General features: G+C 35.2%; 2 protein-coding genes across 5 annotated transcripts; one reads left to right on the forward strand and one right to left on the reverse strand.

Moving 5' to 3' along the window:
• Nucleotides 1-4,644: 4,644 nt before the first annotated feature.
• LOC133834022 (protein LITTLE ZIPPER 1-like) lies at nt 4,645-5,265 on the forward strand. Of its 2 annotated transcripts, none has more exons than XM_062263552.1 (2): nt 4,645-4,864; nt 4,960-5,265. In XM_062263552.1, exons 1-2 carry the CDS (start codon nt 4,764-4,766, stop codon nt 5,162-5,164), a joined length of 306 nt encoding a protein of 101 aa, XP_062119536.1. In that variant the 5' UTR covers nt 4,645-4,763; the 3' UTR covers nt 5,165-5,265. The 2 variants fall into 2 exon arrangements, with proteins under 2 accessions (XP_062119536.1, XP_062119537.1); XM_062263553.1 differs by having other exon boundaries at nt 4,963-5,265.
• Nucleotides 5,266-5,964: 699 nt separating this feature from the next.
• Nucleotides 5,965-7,576, reverse strand: LOC133778280 (uncharacterized). Of its 3 annotated transcripts, none has more exons than XR_009869075.1 (5): nt 7,202-7,575; nt 7,052-7,130; nt 6,821-6,889; nt 6,381-6,548; nt 5,965-6,262 (listed from the first exon to the last, which is right to left on the reverse strand). XR_009869075.1 is itself a non-coding variant. In XM_062218158.1 (4 exons), the coding sequence occupies exons 1-4, from the start codon at nt 7,516-7,518 to the stop codon at nt 6,441-6,443; spliced, it is 573 nt and encodes a 190-aa protein (XP_062074142.1). In that variant the 5' UTR covers nt 7,519-7,576; the 3' UTR covers nt 6,377-6,440. The 3 variants fall into 3 exon arrangements, 1 of the variants encoding a protein (XP_062074142.1); XR_009869076.1 differs by having other exon boundaries at nt 7,057-7,130; nt 7,202-7,259; XM_062218158.1 differs by lacking the exon at nt 5,965-6,262 and having other exon boundaries at nt 6,377-6,548; nt 7,202-7,576.
• Between the last annotated feature and the right edge of the window lie 16,391 nt (nt 7,577-23,967).

The following is a 23,967-nucleotide window of genomic DNA, read 5'->3' on the forward strand; positions in this document are numbered from 1 at the left end:
TAATTTTTTAACTTTAAATATATTTTTGTAACAAAACTTGAAACTTGGATTACATTATGATTTTGGTTTAACATTGAGTGTTGAAACTTGACTAGCTATGATTTAAAAAATATATATAATATTTTTATAAAGAATAATAATATTGTGATTATCTTTAACTATATATTGTAACATATAGTTATTAATATTAATTTTAATTAACAGCATATTGTAACTTGTATAAATATTTATTTTAATATTAATAAATACATTCTTTTCAAATAAAAATAAATTAATCTACTTTATTGAATATAGTAGCTATCACTTTTATTATTATATTATTTGTTAAGCTTGAATTTTAATTAAAAATGGACACAAAAAGACAAAAAAAAATTAAGAATATTATATATTTATATATACATATATACTAATATTCAAATATTGAAAATCAATAAAAACCCCATCAAGATGTATTTATATTCAATTATTATATCTAATATAAATAATTTAATTCTATCACAATATAAAAGAAAATATAATAAAAATTTTATAGTTGATTGGAAAACGTACCACTGTTTACAAATAAACCAACCGTATTTTAGTAATTATTTTAGATTACCGTATAAATCAAACTTTTTTTTAAATTACCGTACTATTTGTAATTTTCCCAAAAAATTAATGGTAGAATACATAAGGTGAAAGAATTGGAAACCGTGATCATCTTCATTCCACTCTTTAGTTAATATACAAGAATTGTCTTCGTAATTTTAGGCTACAATAATGGGAATACATATGTTATCAATCAGTTAGCTAAATTTGAGGAATTGCTAAAATAAAGAGATTTACATGGCTAAGTCAATAATTATACATATATTCTAGCGAATATATATTTATGATACAGATATTCTAACACTCCCCACAGTCGAAACGGGAGGTTCACAGACACGAAGACTGTTCCGAAAATCATTAAAAATATGTGCGGAAGTCATTTAGTGAAAATATCGGCTATTTGACAACGAGAAGGAACATGTAGGACATGCACCTCACCACATTTGACTTTCTTTTCGTACAAAATGGATATCCATTTCTATGTGTTTAGTGTGTTGGTGTTGAACTGGATTTCCCGAAAGATGAAATATAGGGTTACATCTCAAAACTAATTGGTGATGATTGGAACCCATAGTCTTATAAATTATTGCATATACTCACACACTTTCCATGTGAGATATTTTTTCTAACATCATGCATGTATACGATTTTATAATGTAATTTTAATTAGGAAGAATATTAACTTGTACGCTTCAAATCATGTTTAACAATCTATTTGTACATATTAGAAATAGTCATAGAAAATAACAATATAGAAAACACAATACTCTTATTATATAAATAAATAAATACTTCATTCAAAGACGTACATAATATAATGGAAATTTATATATTTTCATTTTAATTTAATAAATATTAGAAAAAGTCTTCACAAGTATATTTTATAACAATTAAGCCCTCATAAAAATAAATAAATTTACTTAAAATAATTATAATTTTTGTTTGAAGTAGACAAATTTATAATTTTTATGGTCCTTTGAGCCTAACCAATATAATGTATACATTTTTTCCCACTTAACTAAAATTCTGAGTCCATACTGACTCCACTTAGTATCGGATTAAGGATTACCGTTTAGTATTGATTGATTTTATAAGTTAGAATTCTCGTTACTTTTTGTGCTACATAGATATTCTCCCAATTTTTACAAAGAACGTTTTAATTTTATCTACAACACAATCGCTATACATACCACATTCTTGATACTATATTTTTCTTATTCATAAATAAAGCAACTGTTTATAATCACTTCGAATAATGTACTTGCCGCTAGAATTAATTAATGATCATAATAATAATGCCAAAATATTTAAATTTTATAATTGATCGAAATCTATACATATAGGCATACAAAATTTATTAGAAAGACCAACCTTATCCCAATTGTCAACTACTATAGCTACCATCATTTCAAATAAAATTATTGTTTTTATTTTATGCCATGTGTGTCCACTTTCTAGCTAATTATATATATATATATATAAAATAGATTAAGAAGTCTTTTCTCTTGTTTTGAAATGTTTAACAACTGCTTAATTAACGACATGATTAACTATATATATAATACTTAAAAAGTAGTTGTTATGCACTCACATAGGGCTGTGCAGAAATGATCCGATCCAATACCAAACCGACCGATCCAATGTCAACCGACCACTAAAAATTGGATATCCAATCATGATTGGATTGGATCGGATGACATTTTTAAAAATCCAATATTGGATTGGTCGGTTCTTGGATGACATGTAAATCCAATGGATCCAACCGACCGATCCAATCCAATAATGATCCAATACCATCCAATTAATATTCAGATAAAAAATATATTATATATATTTTTTTAAGTTAAAATATATTATATTTTATTACATTTACTGTTTACATATATTATATTTGATGTACTAAACTTTTTTATTTAATTATGATGTATTATTGTAATTTTATGTTGGATTCCTACAAATTATTAAGACTTATGTTTTTAATTTTATATTAGATTTGTGTTGTAAACTTCTAAATCATTACAATTAAATATTTTTATTATTTGGATGAGTAATTAGTGTTTTTATAATTGAAATAATATTTTTTTTTTTAAAATCAGCCTAAATAAAGGTTTTAAAAGATCGGATGGATCCGATCTGATCCAACGGATAACCAATGGATGCATCAAATGGATGGAACCGAACTGATCCAATCATCCATCGGATCGGATCGGATCGGTTGGTTCAAGATGATTGGATCGGATTGGTTCCAAAAATCCAACATCTAATTGGATGATTGGATCGGATCGGATGGGCTTAAAAACATTGGATGTCATCCAATGAACACCCCTACACTCACACAACACTCATCTCCCACCAGATCTATATATATATACTTTGATATATACGTATATATATATATATGTATAGATGGTGGCAGCATTAAGAGAGGCACTTGATGGAGTTGTGTGAGTGAGAAATGAGAAAAGAGAAATGTGTATAGCCTATAAAGCCATCAAAATGCCGACCATGCGTGTCCAATATGGGGTGTCATGCCACTCTCGACGTGCCCCATTCATTAGTTTTATATGTATATATATTATAATTATTTGTCCTTAGTTATTTGATTTGATGATGATATAATTAATAATTTTGCCATGAATTATTTTTAATATAAAAACAGAGAGAGAGAGAGAGAGCTTTGTAATTATACCCCATTTCATTTTCAACCTTTTCCTTTGACACTAATGTCTTTCTCCACTTTTCATCCAAATTAAAATTTGGCCAACCACATTTGTCAACCATGTCCTCAAGATTGATTCTATCTTAAGCTTTAATTTTAATATTATTTTTATATATATATATTTATATATAAAACTAACCAGAAATAGAAAGAAGAAAAAGTTTGAAACCAACTATAATATTTCAATTGAAATGATATATGAAACAAAGTCCTCGCACAAACATACACCGCAAAAAAATTATTATTTTGTAACAGCATATATAGATATATATTGTGACTGTAACAACAAAAACTTGTTTATGATTAAAAACAATATTTAGTTACAAGATATCATTAATATAATAACTAACTTATTACATATAATGATAAACTTTGTTATGACACATTTAGTCACAACATGATTTATATTTTTTGTGAATATACTTTTAGCTATAAATGTTTTAATGATAATGTACTTATGGTGATATTTTTTTAGTCATAAAATTTTCAATTTTTTTTTTAGCCATAAGTAGAGTTTTTTTATTTTATTTTATTAGTGCTGTGCAAAATTTAAAGAATATGATTAATAATTATACAATTGTGAAAAATAAGTAATTAAATTGAGTGACACTATATTTTGTTAAAAAAGAAAAAATTGAAAGATACTCTGTATGTATTAGTCTTATTTAATTATACATGAAAGTTGTAACACCCCACGTTACTATGGCGAAAACTTCAATTTAAATGTAAATCTCATATCTTGTTGACATAGGTAATACCCATCAATCAATTTAAGTCATCTTCAACTTTGTAGTCTCGTATCTTTACAATCTTAGAATCATCACATTTGACATTTTTCAAACAATGTGAGATTCTACAACTTTATCTGGTCTTTCCCCATACGGATCACCGGATACTAACTGTCACAAAAGTTAACAAAAAAAAAAGGGTCGGCCTAAGTACATGGATATAGAATATTATATTTTAGCTATTGAAATTATATTATAAATAATGAGATATTTTATCTCAAAATTAATAATATATATTTTTTTATCGTACTATATTATATATACAACATTAATATTTTCATTTTTGAAAGAAGTACACAATTTTTTCCACTATATACTTGACACTACAAATAAACAGTAGTATATAAGTATTAACTGAATATCCTAAACCATGGCAGGCCAAGAACAATTAATGTTCATCTCCTCTAAGGCTTGGTTTTCCCTTATGCAATCATGACTATATACCTGCTATAATTACAAGAAGAGAAACTTTCCCCCTCTCTCTCTCTCTCTCTCTCTCTCTATATATATATATATATATATAGTATATAAGCCCATTACCAAACGCTTACGTCCATGCACTCTTTCTCCCTGATATAAATATATATATATATATATAAAGTGTACTATAGTTCTGATCATCAAATTTTCTTTTCTTCTTCTTACAACTTAAACTTCAGAAGACAAAGATGTGTCTCGGTTCATCATCTGAGAAATCTCCATCTGCCACCTTTTACTATCCTACAAGATCATCAAAGCGATCAAAAGTTCAAGTCCACAGGCTTAACAGGTAATATATAAATATACATAAATTAAACTCATATATGTCATCATGTATATACATATATTGATCGTTTGAATTTATATATATATATATATATATAGCAGGAGAAGAATAACATGTTGTGAGGAAGAGTTGGGATCTGTGGATATGGAACTGATGAATTTGAAGCTGTATTTGGAGAACCAAACCATCATTGAAGAGAACAAGAAGCTGAGAAAGACTGCCAGTCTTCTCCACAAAGAGAACCTGGCTTTGTTCTCTGAGTTGCAGAAGAAGTTTCCTAATAATAATGATTTAGATCGCTAGTACTACTTGATTCCACCAGTATTTTCCCTTTTCTTTTTCTTCTTCGCGATCATTTATCAAATATTTATATAGGATTAAACCTTGAGAGATATGTTTTCCTTCTTTCTGTAGTTATATATGTGTGATGCACTAGGCTTATATGTCTTAATTATTTATATATATATATATATATATATATTAGTTGCTTGAATGTTTTTCTTGTATTGTGTAGTTTTTGGTGGAGAGGAACTGGGATATATGAAAGAAAGAGTTAATATAAATATATATATATTATAACTTCTCTATATGTATTGAGTTTCTTGTTGTGGTTTTCCCAACCACATATACTGTGCATATACAGTGCATATATAAGCAATATATATCATGCTATTGATGATATAAAAGCATAACATATGCAGCATATGGTGCCCATATAAGCTAGTGCGTTTTTAGAGTATTACTGCTGAAAATCCATAAGAAAAGAAAAGTGATAGGCTGACAGTAGCATTGGTGGTTTTAACTTATGTATGGTTCTCTGAATATGTCGTCCAATAACATTTGTCAGTGGATTTCCTTAATTAGTAAATATCTACCCAATAATATTTTTTCCACTCATACTTATCTATATATATATATATATAATGATTTTTAGAAAATCTGATTATGCTTTTGCAAATTGTCAATAAGCTTGAGCAGCTTATGAAAAATGCTGCAGTGCTCTTTTGTAATCAGCTTTTTTTCTTGATTGACAAATCAACGACTGTATATATATAAATATATCAGTTAAAATAGCACAAACATGACCAAGGAAAAAGCACAGATGGAGCTAAGACCAATGTGAGATAAGATTCTAGTGTTATACATATGTTTATCCAACCACGAGAAGCTTCACACGAATCCTCTCACTATTAAATGAATTGGGAAAGCTCCAATGTACAGGTCTATATATATATATATTCATATAATTATATAACTGAAAGACTACTTCAACATTTCACTAGTAGCAAAACAAAAGAAGGGTGTCTCCTTTTAGATGAGGACGAAAACTAAATCTTTCAACTTGAAGCCATCAGCTTATTCACAGAGTTCAAAAGGAAGCCTTCTGCTGTGTCATTTTCCCTGCAAAAACCAAAAAAATAGAAGCACACAAAAAATCATTACTGCTCGATCAACCACTTTGAGAAGCTTCTTCTTTTATCTCAAACACTAGTATCCTGTCATGGAGTTAATCAATTACCAATCCATTTGAAGTAAAGCAATTCATCATGTGTTTTAGGATACAGATAGATGAACTTGTTCATAGCTCCTTGGAACGCTCTTCTGATGATTTGCATATCCGAAATGCAGCTAAACACATTGTGGCATTGCCTATAACTGTCAAGGCTGCTTGGAGAGCAACCAATACCTACAACAGCACAGAAAGATATCACCAAAAGTCATTTCAAAGGCAATCATTCATTCTATCTTGAATCCAATTTTTGCCATAATTGGATAAACCACATGATAATTAGGTACCAAAAACCAAAGCCAAATCATGGTGTCGTCACAATATATAGTTCTAAGGAAGTAAGGCGTTTTCATGTGCACACTATAGATAAGTAAATGCATATAAAACACACACACACACACATAATAAAACTGCATATTTATACGGAAAAGATCATTGAATCCTCCTACCTCAAGAGACTCAGAGTTATAAAAGAAATGCCATGTGCAAGCACAAAATGCTCCACCTAGCAGGGGTACCTAAACCAATTAATAATGTAAGGGTAACACAATTAGCGAAACTAACTAAGAAAGCTCCATATAAATCTTCATTCTTTATGTTATATATTACCAAAGATAAGCAAATAGCCGAGTCTAATAGAAATTTCCAAGCTTTTTAAAAGACTTAGAAGAATAACCCACCATACCCCAAGAAAGGCCCTTCCAAGATTCATTCCCAGATATTTCTCCGTATTGCCACACCAAAGCCATTGCTGTAATCCTTAAACCACAAATTCAACAATTTTGTTAAAAACCCATTTGAGAAAAGAAGATAATGCGAGAAATGCTCACCATTCAACCACACTGGAAACATGTACGGCCCAAGTGGGAAGAGAAAGGGCGTTGGAGGGTTCACTGAGTTGAAAAGAACCCAGAAACGGTAACTCAGTAGCCGAAGCGGGCCCCATAAGGGTCAGGGTCAAGCCCGCTCCGAGTAAACCCACCATGGTTTTTGGATTCTGAAGGAAGCCATAAGTGGGCTTTCGTGGCTGAACTGGAGGAGGAGTCAGTTGGGAACGAATGGGTGGAGGAGAGAGAGATGAGAACGTGTTGAGTGTGGGTTTGAGAGGGAAATAATGCATAGAGAACAAGAAGGCATTCATTGCCATGGCGACAGGATTTTGGACTTTCGATGCCTGCTTAGTGTGAGAAACGAAAATTTAGATCTTTGAGGGTAGAAAAAATATTTGAGCAAAGAAAAGAGCACTTTTGCAAAATAAGATAAATTGTTGGATAAGGTTGAAAATATATTAATTATTAAAGGGGCATTACATTAAGAGTAATGATATGTGCACCCAAAATATAAACTCAATTATTACACACGTGACAGTTTAGTCCAGCTAATCACATTTATTAAAACTGACCCTCACTGTTTTAAAAAGCAATAACACGTCATGTAATGTTTGGGTGCATATTTTGGGTACACATATCATTACTCTTATATTAATGGGAAAATCAAACGTGATGTGCCTGCGCGTTATGGTTCTTTTCTCTCTAAATGGTTATAATTTTAATTTTTTTTATCAGGGTGTACGTTGTAGTTATTTTGAATATTATACAAAATTTTGAGAATTTTTTAATAATTTATGGTATCGAAAATATGGTTCAAGATATTTGTTGCATGCATACTTATTTTTTTTATACGTGTGAAAATAGATTATTTTGAACCATGTTTTCAGTTCTGTGAATTATTTAGAATTTTTTGAAAGTTTGTAAGATGTTCTAAATAACTACAACGTACATCATCATATTTTTTTTTTAAATTATGACTATTCGGGCACAGAAAACAACTATGGGGTGTAAGTTCATCACAAAACGTGTGATGTTCCGAAGATTCTCTCTATTAAAATTTAATATAAAATAGATTTTTAGGGTAATTTTCAAGTAGTCCTCTTTCCCCAGTGTACCCCTTTTTGTTTTCGGCACTTGAATAATTATAGTTCAATTTTTTATATAACATTGTACATTATAGGTACAGTAGACATCTCAATAGTTTTTAGAAAATTTTGAATGATTTATGATGCTGAAATCATGATTCAAATATTTTGTTACATGCATACGACATAAATGTTTTAACTTTGTTTTCAGCATCTTAAATTATTCGGAATTTCTCAAAAATTAATTGGATACTTGTTGTAACCATGTACAAAGTCAAATAAAAAAGAAGGGAGACTACTAGAGAATTTCTCATATTTTTTTAATTTATGCTCACCTTTTTTTTTTTTTTCATATTCTAAAAAATACATATAAATAAAGTATAATTTAAATATTTAAACATAAAAAATTAAAACAAAAAATATATATAAAAACTTTTTTCATTAATTGATTTTTTTTTAAATATACATTATTTTTTAGAAAATTATGAAAACAAGATAAAATAAAATGATTGAATTTAACACCAAATAGAAATTAAAAAATAGAATAAAAAAAGAAAGAGAAAAAGTGTTAGGAATTGTTGACGTGATTTTTCGCCAACAGTAGATTTAGAAATCTAATAAGAGTATTATTTCTTATTTACAAACCGTAATGAACTTATATGAACTCTTTCTTACACATAAGAATTTACGTGGTTCAGTGGTTAAAATCCACCTAGTCCACGAGACAATATTATTGCTCTGTCACAATTTCTGCAGAGTTTCAGTATTACAAAAAAGGTCACCCCTTTTCCTGTCCATTATCCATGATATTTTATAGTGGAATTTCCTGGACAGATTTGGATAACCGCGTGCATAAATATGGTATACATTTAATACAAATAATTCTCATTTACATAGTGTGGGAGTAGTTTCTCCAAATCCAAACTAATTCTGTTAATGAGTTGTTTGGTTCTCAACTATCATAACAACCTCATTAGCTTTCAGTCCTTGGTCTATAAAAGGACTTGTGGGATTCACTTGTTAAGGGACACAAAACAGAGAAGAGAAAAACGAAGAGAGAAGAACACAGTGAAGAGCACTACACAGATGAAACAACAGAAAAGCCAGATTAGACGAGAGAGCTCAAGTGTGGTAATCAAGATTGGGTATTGAGAAAGGTTGTGAGAGCTGGGTTTGGGGAACTGTATTGAGAAGCACAACTGTTGGGAAAGTGCTTGCTCAGGGATTGAGAGGAAAACACCTGTGTGATTGAGTGTTTAGAGAGTTTGATCCAAGATTGTTCCAAGAAGCTCGATTGAAGTCTTGTACTCATTTCGTTGATTGAATAAAGAAGTGATAGTGGTTCCTAAAACTGGATTAGGTTCAAGATCACATTGATCTTGTTCTGAACCAGTATATATACTTGTGTTGATTTATGCTTTCATATTTTTCGTTTTCTAATTGTTTGATAATTAGTCTTACTGATTTGTGTTCTTAGATTCATCTCTGGTTTACCGAGATTCATCTGAGGTTCTTGAACTGGGAAATTTATCCTCATTTCCAACACATAGGGATATGATTGCCTAATAGAATATACTTTTGTTATCTCGGACAATAAATAATAAATGTGCAATACAACCTGGGCATTAATGAGCATATAGAGTGCCTCTGACTCTCTCGGGATCCTTCAGTGTGCATCATGACCAGGCTTCCACGAGCTGAACATATTAAGAGCGCCATAAAGGGGATCTGACCGCTACATGTCTCGAACTGAACCGTCATCCTAAGAGGCGATCTACCAATTACCTGAATGTCGTGCTGTCAAGTCCTAACTCGAGCTGCTCACATCATCATTAGCTAGATGCTCTACTCGTCTGCTTTTTCCATATATTCATCTGTCAACTGTACCTCTAGCTGAGTAATTAAACTTGTGCTAATTTTTAGGATACAACATTTGCCCCCAATGTAGTGTCCCAAAATTTGTTAATAAGGCTTAGTGCCTTGATTAGCGTGTCTAGAGGGAAATAATTGATTTAATTATGCTAATATGTTAATTTAATAATTATGTGATTAGAAATGCATGTTTAAATGAATTAAATATGCATGCGGGCCCAATTTGGTTATTAGGGGCATATGTGTAATTTTAGCCCATTGAGGGCATAAATGCAACATGTTTGTATGTTGTGCTTGATACCATAAGAGTGTGGTGATATATTTGTAAAGTGTGATCCGAGACGGTCCTAGGGAGCGATTTAGCTAAATAGTCACAACGAGGTCGAATACACAGCTTGGGAGGAGCCTAGGGGTATTTGGGGAACATTGTTGATGTTTGGGATTTACTAGGTAATGGGTAGTAATTTAGCAATTATTTGGGCATGTTGGGATTAAATGGTGATTTGTAGGAACACTCAAGGATTTAGCAAGATGTGGCTATTGATGGAATTGCCCTTAGTGGCACTAAAGGATTATGATAGACTTGATGGCATTTTAGGTATTTTGGGATTAGAATTAGCCTACATAACTCTGGAAACCAAAGCAAAAACAAATCAGAACTCTCCCTAAGTTCTCAGTACTCTCTCTCAGTCGGTTTTCCTGCCTTCTCTTTGACACTTAGAGGCTGATGAATTTTTTAGGATCCTAGGCTAAGGAAGTGAAGGATTGAAGGTTTGCTGTGTTTGGGAATCAGCTCAGGGATTGGAGATATCATGAAGGTAAGGATTTCAGTTATTGTTTCTGCTTAATTCTGTTATAAACTTTAAGCTTGCATGGGAGTTGGATTTTGGTTTGGTCTTAAGTGTTTGGTGAGGATATGCAATTGTTTCTGAATTGTTGAGGTGTTTAGGCTGTGTGAATGAAGAGGCTTAATTCTAAGTTTGGTTGGTGTTTGGAGTATGAATTATGGATTTAGGCTCGGGGAAAACATAGGAAAAAATTGTTGGTTTCTGGGTTTTGAGGCTCAAGTCGCGGCTCTGTTCCTCAGGCACCGCAACCCGCTTGAATATTGAGGCCTGGGGACCTCGGAAGTTTGCCCAGGCGCTGCGGCGCAGGGTATAGCGCGCCACGACTCGTGTCATTCAGCAGAGAGAGCTTTGCTCTTTGACTTGAGCGCGCCATGGCCTTTAATGACTGGGTCGTGACTCAAATGGTAAATATTGGTTGTTTGAGGGTTTTAAGCTCGGGAACCCAAATGTTAAGGCTCGGGAAGGATTCTACTACCCGGTTTAGTAGAATCCAAGGTCCCAGAGGCTAGAGTATTATTCTAAAGTTATTATTTGGTTTAAGGCTTGATGGATTGTTATTATGGATGCGTTGTTACTAGGTTTTCGTCAAAACTCGAATTAGTGGACTGTGCTTGGGATCACGTTACTCAATCAGCTTGGGACACAAGTAAGAAAATTGTTGTACCCGTAGAGCAGGGCATGACCCTATTGTTTGTGCTTCAGGGCTTGGCCCTATTACTTGTATTTATTATACGTGTATATATCTATGAATGTTATGCTGTGTTATGCATGTTTGTGAATGACAGCTAAGGTCGGGAACGGTGAAGGCCGAGAACGGCAAGAAGCCGAGTACGATAAGAGGTCGGGATCAGCGTCGAGCACGCTGAGTGCAGGCTGCTAGGGCGAGACCCTCCAAGGGTGTTGTATCCACCTGCTTAGTGAAGACCACGAACCCAGGGCCTGGTAAAGCACCTGGGTCGGCGTAGGCCACTATGAGTTTGTTTGTTGACCGTTTGTGTTGTTATTATTGGATTGGATTATGCTTTGTATGCATTGAGTTTTCTTGCTATGCTTCAGCTCACGAGTGCTCTATGGTGCAGGTAAGGGCAAGGGAAAGGTTGACCAACTATGAGTACGGAGAGCGTGGAAGGACGTGTACATGTTTGACCTACCTGGCTGCCACGACTAGGGTTATTTAGGAAATGTACTGTTATGATTTGCTTTTGTCGCTTAGGTCGACCGTTTTAATATTTTTAGATGTAATACATTTTCTAAATAGTATTTTGGGGTCCCAACTGTAGAACTTTTTATGATTTCAATGAATGTCCAAATCTTTATAATTAATGTCGCTAAACAAATTTTATTTCAATTTAGTCGTACTTTTAACCTAAAACCTCGATTAGCGAGCTAATGACACATTTATAACTCACATGATAATGACTCTAAGGTAGTAGGGCGTTACAACTTGGTATCATAGCGTGCCAAGGTTTATGGTTCCTAGAGATCGACTGAACATGTACGCTCGCTGCCAGTGACAAGCTCGATTCAGGGTTGGTTGGTATTTAATGAACTATATGCTTAATTGCTTGTGTTAAGTTGCCCTGTTTGCCTGAATGTATAGATAGAGCATGATGAATGTGTTGATATATGCATGATGCTAGGGCATGGCCTCCTTGACTGTTATATGTGTTGGTTTTTATAGATCAAATAAGAGATTATACGCAGTGGAACAACAATCAAAATTGTTAATTTAATCCCACAAGATTTCTAGATCTACTTCTTCACATACATATATATATATATTGAATCAAATATATGAATAGAAAATTACCTCAAGTCATTTCTTGCTGCTATCTTTTTGTATGGCAAAAATCCTTGAGATCTCACACCAAGATCTTCCAAAATGTTCTCAGCACACAAAGAACGAGTGTGGGCTCGCTATACAAAATAATAGGCAAAAAATATTTATCAGATGTTCTCAATACATGAGATCTGATAAAGTTTGGACCTAAGTTTGTGAAGAACAGTAACCTATGCTTGTATCACTATTCTCTTTCTCTCAGAGAAATTTCACGATATATTTTCTATCATTGAAAAGTATCGTTTTCAAAAAACTGATATCCTATATTTAATATATCCAATATATCAAAAATAAAATATTAGTTATTTTAAACAATTTGAAAATAACTAATCAGTTATCATATTTTGATTAAATAATAATATTTTAATCATATTACAATATCTCATTATTTATTTAATATTTAAATAACTAAAATTGTGGAATCAAGAAACTACCAAGAGCTTCTTATGCGTGTAGCACAGTGACTGAGCACTGTGCTACACGTGTACCACATGCTAGAGAAGGCATGTGATTTTTCCCAATTTTTATTATTATTTAAATACTAAAATTCCCAAAAATAAATTAATTCAAAATTAATTATATATTTTTAAAATCAAATAATTAATTAATTACACATAATTATACAATAATCATGTTTAGTGCATAGAAAAATATTTTACTTATCAAATAAGTTATTTTGCCCATATTTGTATTTACCTTTGTCAGTGTTTGTTTGGGCCATTTTGGGGACCATGGACCTATAACATTAAGCTCCAATAAATTGAAACTAAATAATTAAACTCTTTAATTATAATAGTTAATTTATTAATTATGATTTCTCCATTATAAATTCAGAATTGCACTCGTTATGTTATAGATATACTTTTACAGAAATCTTATTCTAAGTCGTCCATTGATATAATCATCTTACAATAGTTCAACCCTCTAATTAATTAGTTCATAAATTAGAATAGAAGAATTACCATTTTACCTTTCTAATTTACTTTTTATTCCTTAAGTACCAATAATTCACTAGTGAATAATTAATCTATAATCTAATTATAGATTTGAGCTCAAAATCATCCAGTTCCAGAATTAACCCTTAAGGGAACTAATATACGATCCGTTTAGGAAAGATTAGATTCCGTATTGTTGATACATGTTCCCAGCCATCCATGATATTAAATCTCCAAAACAAAAGTCACTAGCCTCATTCTTTGAAGAGACCTTAATGAATGAATCAAAAGATTTAATAAACATGAACATGAGTTCATGAACACTTAGGATTTAGGTTGATCTATAAATGATCATCAGTTATGACATGAATTACAAGTCTTTATTATTAAATGGTTTTTGGATAAAGACTTTTATTCATATCGGTCCATGTCATATATAATCATATTATATAAAGCACCTTTACCGAGATGTCTTACCACATCAATAATCCGAATCTAGATTATTTGTATCATCATGATACTCAGCAAACTGTACTTACAACCCCAATTAAAGAATTCCATAACTTTAATTTGTTGTTGTTGACTATTTTTATTCATTCATGTGATCTTAATTCTCTCGTACTAATACAAGATCACATCCTCAATAATGAATATGGAATTTTTCTGATATTTATAAAATTATTCAAACAATAATTTAATAATCTAAATATAACAATAATAGACCATTGTATTTATTTATTCATCGAAATAACAAATGTCTTTTACATGCTTTTAGGACATACTTCTAACAATATGCCAAGTGTGATATGTGGATTTGTTGATTGTGGCTGATTGATGAGACTGGGAGGTGGTTTTGGATGTTGTTATCATGCCTGATGTGCGATGTCATTGATTGCAGGCATATTGCAGTAATGTCTTGGAATGGCCCAACTATTCTAGACTTTGGACCATTAATAACTACTATACACAGACACTAATCTTAAGAAAAGATACATATAAATAACCATAACTTTATTTAAAAACTGTAAAGTAAAGGTTTAAAATACATAAAAATTCATGAGTAGGATATGGGATCCCACTGTTTAAAATAAAACATAACTTAAATCTTAAAATTCGTTTCAAAGCAAAGTGCGAAAAAATACAAAGAAATCATAATTAAAAGACTTAAACAACTTCGCCCTCGAATTGTTTGCATAGTCCACCGAATCCATCCTCCATCAATACACAATCCCAAGCTGCCAAAAATCTTTCCGCTGACATAACTATTTTCATGCACATATAAAACATAAAGGAATGAGCCTAATGCCCAGCAAGGAAAATCTACTACAAGCATGAAACATAATCATACACATAAACTATGAACATATATCATACACTATGACACATATATCATAATTCTAACCCATGTACATGGTAACTATTGGGGTTTGCTAACTAAGCAACTATAAGCCTCAAACTACAATGAGGTTTGCTAGTTAAGCAACTATAAGCCCAAAAAACATAAAAGTGTTGGGGTTTTCTATATAGCAACTATAAGCCCAGAACATAAAAGTGTTAGAGTTTGTTATATAACAACTATAAGCCCCAAAACATACCTATATCATAACATATAAATCATACTATAGCATAATCATAACATATTATATAAACATAACACATATCACATATGAACTATCCTATTTTCCTTACCAAAAACCAGGATGTGAGAACAAGGGCGGGATTTTGGAACACTCCTAAAAACCATTAATAGAGAGGTGAGTATTCTAAAAGAAAAGAGATGAGAAGAATGAACTAGACCATCGAGAAGATACTTACCAACAAGAACCTCAAGTTCAAAGAACTTAGATGCCTAACCAAGAATAAAGAATACTGAGTTAGGATTTGAGTAGAGAAAAACTATAAAAAAAACTAAGGAAATATATAGAGATGAACTAGGAATAGGAATACCTTTGATTGCTTTATAACCGAACTATACCTCGAAACCGAAATACACACTATGAACCTTACTTCCCAAGTGTTTAATAAGCTTAGAATGATAAATCTTATAACCCCAACCCAAGTGTTTTAACACTCTAAAGTAAACTAACAGCTTGAAGGCTCTGAACTCAGCTTGAAGAATGAAAGAAATGGCTGGGTACTAGGTCCTATTTATAGAGTTCAAGAATGAAAAGATATTTATTTAGCTTGAATAAAAATAATGGCTTTTTAATTGAAAAACATTTGAATAATCGTTCAGCAGAGGCTGAAGACTCGGTCAAAAAGATTCTGGCTTATCAAGAGGTTTATGGAATAAAATGAGCTCGGTTTCAAAATCATTTGAAAATGCAGCCCTAGAGCCGATATATCGCCTACCATAGGCGATATATCACCTGTGCTCATATTCCTGAGGCTCGCCGAAATGGTCGTGCGAAGTTACGTGTTTTTCGTATCCCCGTGTGGCGATATATCGCCCCCTAGAGCTGCGATATATCAGCATATACTGAAATATTATACACGTAATTACACTTTTTCAGCCTAATTTGAATTGAGTAAACAACTTTGACTGAATCCTATAACGATTTCAAAGCTGCTGGCAGACTCTGAGATTTTCAAATATTACTCTTAATAAACTATTCCTAAAAAATACTTAATTTCTCATTAAACATGCACATGACAAATGTCATTATCTTATTGGGTCTATCTAAACCTTATAGTATAAAAAATATCATCTTCATAATCAGTCATATTAATCAAACCTTAGGTTATAATTAATATTCTTAAACTGTAGGTTAAACTTATAAAATCTACAAGTGTTGCTACGAGTGTCCAACTAAGTCCCGGCTTGAACTAAAATCCACAGTAATAAACATACTATAACTTCTACTAACTATTACTATTACTACTATTATCTAACTAGCTAAGTAAAGTTCTTGGACTCTACATGCCTCACGATCAATCAGACTCCCCGGCAATAGGGTCGAAGATGATAACGAGGGTCAGGACCCTCCACCTGCCTCGCCAAACTGGCAACAACTGTTTTCTGAATGGGAAGGTAGACTTCATCGAACAGAAGAGGAGTTTCGTGAGTTAAGGTAGCAAGCCCTTCCTCGGGGTATTGGGTTACAGGTTCCACAGGCTGTGGCACCAGTGCCAGCCCAGCCTGTGATGGAAAATAGGTGGGAACCCTTGTACGAAAGGTTTAGGAAGCAGTATCCTCGCACCTTTGAGGGTGGTCCAAACCCACTGCGAGCAGAGCAGTGGATGAACCTGATTTCTTCCATCCTGGATTTCATGAGGGTAGAAGGGAATGAGAGAAGGGCTTGCGCCAACTATATGTTGAAAGAAGACGCCTGCAACTGGTGGGATGTTGTGTCCTAGATGAGGGATGTGACAGTTATAACTTGGGAAGAATTAAGAAACATCTCCAATGAAAAATATTACAGTGTTGCAGTCTGAGCTGCGAAAGTGGACGAGTTTGTTAATTTGACTCGGAACTGGATGACGGTTACAGAGTATGCTTTGAAGTTTGAACAGTTAGCGAAATTTGCGCCGGACTGGGTGCCTACTGATATGGCAAGGAGGGATCAGTTTGTGCGGGGATTTAACATTATGATCACCCATGACATCAAGATAACTTTGGATCCGGGAACTACCAACTACACTCAGGTAATGGAGAAGGCCCTTATTGCTAAGGGGGCCGAGAATCAGATTTGAAGAGAGGGCACCACTAGGCGCAATGCTCGGAGGACGGTGCCTCCTTTTACTGGATCTAGCCGAGGTAGTGGCCCCAGTGAGCAGAAGAGAAAGGCCCCAAACTCTTTTGTTCCTCTTAGCCCAGATAGAAGGGCATGGGGTGCTTTCAGTGGCCGTCAGGGCGGGGGAGACAACTGGATGAGTTTCCCAGTGTGTCCTAGGTGTAGGCGACGACATCAGGGAGAGTGTAGGATCAGGGCCTGCTTTACTTGTGGGAACATTAGTCATCTGAGGAAGGACTGCCCACAAGCCAGGAAAGAAGAACCGAAGCAGAGAGATAGCCTCACTCTTGCTAGAGTATTTACCTTGACCCAGACTAAGGCTGAGGCTAGCCCCTCAGCCGTGTTAAGTCAAATTTCTAGTGTCGGCTCTTCTTTTACAGCATTGATTGATTCAGGGGCTGCTCATTCATTTGTATCTGCTAGAGTAATAGATCGGTTGTGTAGACCTAGTGATTTGTATGCTAGGGGATTCAGGACTTTGTTGTTAACTGGGGAACTGGTAGTCTCTAGGAGATGGGTTAGAGCATTGCCAGTAGAGATAGACAGTAGGGAGTTTTCTATGGATCTGATTGAGTGAGCGATGGATGACTTTGATATGATCCTAGGGATGGATTGGTTATCAAAGTACGAGGCGACGATTGACTGCAAGCACAAGATGGTGACCTTTGAACCGAAAGGGAAGATACCCTTTGTATTTGTGGAGACAGTGAGTGGATCACGAGTACCTATGATTTCGGCACTGAAGGCTAGAGACCTAATGTAAGAAGGTTGCATAGGATTCCTAGCGAACATCGTGGATACGTCTTGGATTGTTTCGGTTGGACCGAATGAGACCAGATTAGTATGTGAGTTTCTTGATGTGTTTCCAGCAGACCTGCCAGGGTTGCCACCACACCCAGAGATCAAGTTTGTCATAAAATTGGTGCCAGGGGTGGAGCCAGTATCTAAGAAACCTTATAGAATGGCTCCGACAGAGTTGAAGGAACTAAAGATTCAGTTGTAGGATTTACTTTGGGATTCATCAAACCGAGTTTTTCGCCATGGGGTGCTCTAGTGTTGTTTGTCAAGAAGAATGATGGACCCTTAAGGATGTGCATTCAGTACAGAGAGTTGAACAAGTTGACCATTAAGAATAAGTACCCACTACTCAGGATCGACGACTTGTTTGACCAACTACAGGGGAAGACGGTGTTCTCCAAGATTGACTTTCGATCCGATTACCACCAGTTAAGGATTAGAGAGGAGGACATACCAAAGACCGCATTCCACACGAGGTATGGACATTATTAATTCCTGGTTATGTCCTTTGGATTAACCAATGCCCCAGCAACCTTTATGGACTTGATGAATAAGGTCTTCGGGGATTATTTGTACAAGTTTGTGATTGTATTCATCGATGATATACCGGTGTAATCCCAGTCAGAGACAAAGCATGAACAACATCTTCATTTGGTACTACAACGATTGAGGGAGTATAGGCTATATGCTAAGTTCAACAAATGTGAGTTTTGGTTACCCCAAGTAACCTTTCTAGGCCATATTGTTAGCAATGAGGGATTCTGGTATACCCAAGTAAGATTGAGGCAGTGAGAGATTGGCCCAGGCCGAGCAGTGTATCAGAGGTTAGGAGTTTCTTAGGATTGGCAGGGTACTATCGGTGGTTCATTGAGGGATTCTCTAGAATAGCCACACCTTTGACCAAACTGACACGTAAGAAGACTAAGTATGTGTGGACAGACAGGTGTGAGAACAGTTTCAAGGAGTTGAAGCGGTGACTGATCACCGCTCCAATATTGAGTCTGTCGTCAGACAATGAGAGGTTTGTAGTCTACTGCAATGCTTCCAGGCAGTGTTTGGGGTGTGTATTGATGCAAGCTGGAAAGGTGATAGCCTACGCATTGAGACTGCTGAAGGAGTATGAGCAGATTTATCCCATTCACGATCTGGAATTGGCAACGGTTGTATTTGCACAAAAGGTATGGAGGCATTATTTGTATGGAGAAAAGTGCAAAATATACACTGACCATAAGAGCTTGAAGTCGTAATTTACTCAAAAGGATCTGAATATGCGTCAGAGACGTTGGCTGGAATTGGTAAAGGATTATGACTATGACATTCTATACCATCTTGGGAAGGCCAATCTGGTGGCCGACACATTGAGTCGGAAGAGCCTAGGACAGTTATTCAGTTCGAGATAGATATCAAATAGGTTAGCTGAAGAGATGACCAGAGCAGGAATTGAGTTGGTAGTTGGTCAGCCAGCCAACATCACTCTTCAGTCCACGCTCATTGAAAGGATCAAGGAAGCATAGAGGGAGGATCCCCAGTTGAGGGAGCACACAGAGAACCTCTTAGCCAGAGCGGCTAAGGACTTTTCTATTTCAGAGGTGGGTTTACTGAGGTACAAAGGTCAGATTTATGTTCTGATGGATTCCAGTATCCGGCAAGAGATTTTAGACGAATCTCATACCACTCCCTATTCCTTACATCCGGGTACGATGAAGATGTACTAAGATTTGAAAACCTTGTATTGGTGGTCGAGAATGAAAAGGGATGTGGTGGATTATGTGGCCAAGTGTTTGACTTGCCAACAGGTAAAGGTTGAACATCAGAGGCCAACAGGGTTGCTGTAACCTTTAGGGATTCTGGAGTTGAAGTGGGAGGATATTACAATGGATTTTGTGGTTGGATTATCGAAGACTGTGGGACAGTATGATTCGGTGTGGGTGATTGTGGATAGATACACCAACTCAGTCCACTTTTTGCCTGTTAGGACAACTTATACAGTGGAGCAGTATGTTGAATTGTATGTGAAAGAAATTGTGCGACTACATGGGGATCCAAGGTCGATAGTATTTGACAGGGACCCCACCTTCACCTCCAAGTTTTGGGAGAGCCTACAGGAGGCCATGGGTACGCAGTTGCAGTTTAGTACCGTCTATCATCCTCAGACGGATGGACAGTCTGAGAGGACGGTTCATATATTGGAGGATATGTTGCGAGCCTGCGTGCTGGATTTTTGAGGATCTTGGAGTAAGTATCTCCCTTTGATTGAGTTTTCATACAATAACAGTTATCAGGTGACTATCGGAGTGGCTCCATATGAGATGTTATATGGGAGGAAGTGCAGATCGCCCATCCATTGGGATGAGACGGGTGAGAGGAGATATTTAGGTCTTGAGGTTGTTCAGAGGACCAATGAGGTGATTGAGAGGATTAGAGCTCGAATGCTCGCCTCGCAGAGTTGGCAGAAGAGTTACTCAGACTTGAGATGTAGGAGTGTAGAGTTTCAGATTGGCGATCACGTGTGTAACGCCTTGGTTACTCCAAGACCATTACTGTGAACTTTAAACCGTGCTTAACTCGCTAAACGAGTCATTTGGTTATAAACGTGCTTCTAGGTGTTATTAATAGGCTAAGGTGAAAAATCTCGATCAAAAGGAAAGAATATATTTTATTTAAAAATAAAACTGTACATGGGCCTATAAAAGCGTTTACAAGTTGTTTACAATCCAAAACGGTCATTATAGTGTAAAGATTACAACCTGTCGACCTAAGCGGCAAAATATAGGGTTAACCCCTAGTTCCCCTGAGAAACTCCTTGGTCATGGTGGTCAAGCGGCCGCATATGTACACATCGCCACCTAAGCTCTCCACTCAAGGTTGGGTGAGCTTTTCTTTCCCCTTACCTACACCACATAGCACTCGTGAGCCAAGGCTCAGCAAGAAAACTCATTACTGCATGTATACAATATCAAATGATGATTATGATAATCATACTGGGCTTATAGCCCTAAACATATAAGTGAATATCACTTCAAGATTCTAGTAACCATGCTGGGGCTTGTAGCCCTAATAAGATAATATCGAGATTCTAATAATCATGCTGGGGCGTGTAGCCTTAATCAGATGGTGACTGATGAGTAAGTCATGAACTTAAACCAAGTGAGTGACTATGGAGTCACAAACTTGAATTAGATGAGTGAGTCACTAACTTGGGCTCCGCGCCTTAGCCATGTGACGATGCAGTCACCTGGGCCTTCTGGCCCTGGCTCTAAGTAACTAGCCATTAGACTAGACAAGCGCTTTTGTGTTAATCGAACTTAAGGTCAGTCAAGCATTTCATGCTTATGAAGATAATGCTTATGTCGATTAGATCTGATCTTTTCGGCTTGCGTTGAACACGCTAATACCGTTCTTGACTCATAAGTCAATACCATACGACCAGTGCTCAGTACTATTGCCGAACTTGACTAATGATTCACAGCTTCACAGTTAATACTGACACCATTGTCGATTCTGACTAATGAGTCAGTGCCATTCACAAGTAAGAAAGATTTTCTAAGCATTTGATATGTAATCAATGTCCACACATAGAGCACTCAACATGCTTCATTAATAACCATGCATGTCACATACTGAGTGGAGTTTTCTTTAGGGCTGACAATTCGTGTAAACGTGTCAGATTCGTGTCTACACGATTATGACACGACATGATTAAGGTAAACACGAACACGACACAATTATTAAACGTGTCAAAAATACGAACACGAACACGACACGATTATTAAACAGGTCAACACGACACAGACACGATAACACGATTATGACATGATTAATCATAACTATATGAAAAAAATCATAAAACCTTTTATTCGTGTTATTGTGTCTGACACGACATGATTATTAAACGGGTCAACACGATTATGGCACGACACGATTAAGGTAAACACGAACACGACACGATTATTAAACGTGTCAAATACTCAAACAGGAACACGCCACGATTATTAAATGTGTCATGTTTGTGTTTACCTTAATTGTGTCGTGTCGTGTCATCGTGTCGTGACCTAAATTGCCACCCCTAGTTTTCTTACCTCTGGTTCGAGCGTAGAATAATAAAAGAACGACCCTTGAGAATGATCAGTCCTTAAGTCTCTTAGCGGTCACCTAGTCATAACCAAATATGGGATTCCATCAATAAAATGAATAATAAAAGGTTCCCGGACCAAGACCTAGCCTCCGGGACGTTGAATCCTACTAAATTGGGTAGTAGGAACGATCCCGAGGCCTAAGGTTTGTGCTCCCAAGACAAAAACACATTTCTGGGCAAAAATACTCTTAAGAGCCGCAGCCCTACTCCACCATGCTGCGGCCCGCCTCCCAAACAGAGGCGCCAGCCTCAAGCTCCTGCACCCTATTCCGCGGCATGCCTCCCAAGCGTCGCGGCCCTACCTGCCCATTAGCCAAAAACCCCTGTTTTCTCCCATCAAAACCTCATTTTTTCCCTATTTTAATCCTTCCAATAACTTACTCAAACATCTCCAAATCCAAACCAAGCATTACCACAACACAATCAACATTCCAACAACAAAACCCAAGTTTTGAACCACTAAAAACCACACCAATTACTCAATTCTATAATAAAAAGTTCTAGCTTAAAACTAACTTCAAAACAGAGTAAAAACCAGAAATTTCATGGCTGAATCTTACCTCAAGCTCAAGATTAAACCCTCTTCAATGATTGAACACAATCCTAAACCCTCAAGGCTTGATTCCCTAGCTTGAATCCTCAAATGGAGCTTCAAAAATTCAAAGGGAAAGAGAAGGAGAAGATGATCGTGGGAAAGGAAAAGTAGTGCTCTATTTTTCTTCTAAGGTTTCTACAGCCATCCACTTGATTAACATATATCCCTAAGGTCAAAAGACCAAAAGGCCCCTATACCTAATTCATTTCCTTAATAGGCACCAAGAGCAAAATCGTCCTTTCCCGTCTAATCCCGTTAATCATAATTAATGCCCTCCAATTCCCGTTATTCCCAATATTATCAAATGTTAATAAACCATATCCCATTACCCTTTAATTACCGGTAATTTAGTAATCATCAAATTACCCCGAGACTCACTCCGAGCCCTGAAATTAACCCCGTTATGACCAAACCGATAACTAGTATTCAAAGACCGTCTCATATCGAATAGCTCGAACAAATCCACATTATAATGTGGCCTCATCAATAATTCACCAACTTGCATGAAAATATACAATTATGCCCTCAACGAGCCAAATTACCAAAATACCCTTATAATGAAATGTTGACCAACATGCTTGCATTTATCATCATATAATAATAAAATTCACATAACCATGCACATAATCATTTAATGGCATAATAAATCAATTATGGCCTTCTCGGCCTACTAATCCGACCATTAAACCTCATTAGGGATTTTGGGGCATTACAACTATCCCCTCCTTACATAAATTTCGTCCTCAAAATTTACTTGAACAATTCGGGATACTGATTCTGCATCTCTGACTTTAGCTCCCAGGTCGCTTCCTCGACCTTGATGTTCCTCCATAATACCTTAATCAAAGGTATCATCTTATTCTTGAGGACCTTGTACTTTCTGTCAAGTATCTGGACTGGTTGTTCCTCATAGGAGAGATCTGC

Source organism: Humulus lupulus, chromosome 5 (assembly GCF_963169125.1).
Source record: "Humulus lupulus chromosome 5, drHumLupu1.1, whole genome shotgun sequence".
NCBI classification, from domain to species: domain Eukaryota; kingdom Viridiplantae; phylum Streptophyta; class Magnoliopsida; order Rosales; family Cannabaceae; genus Humulus; species Humulus lupulus.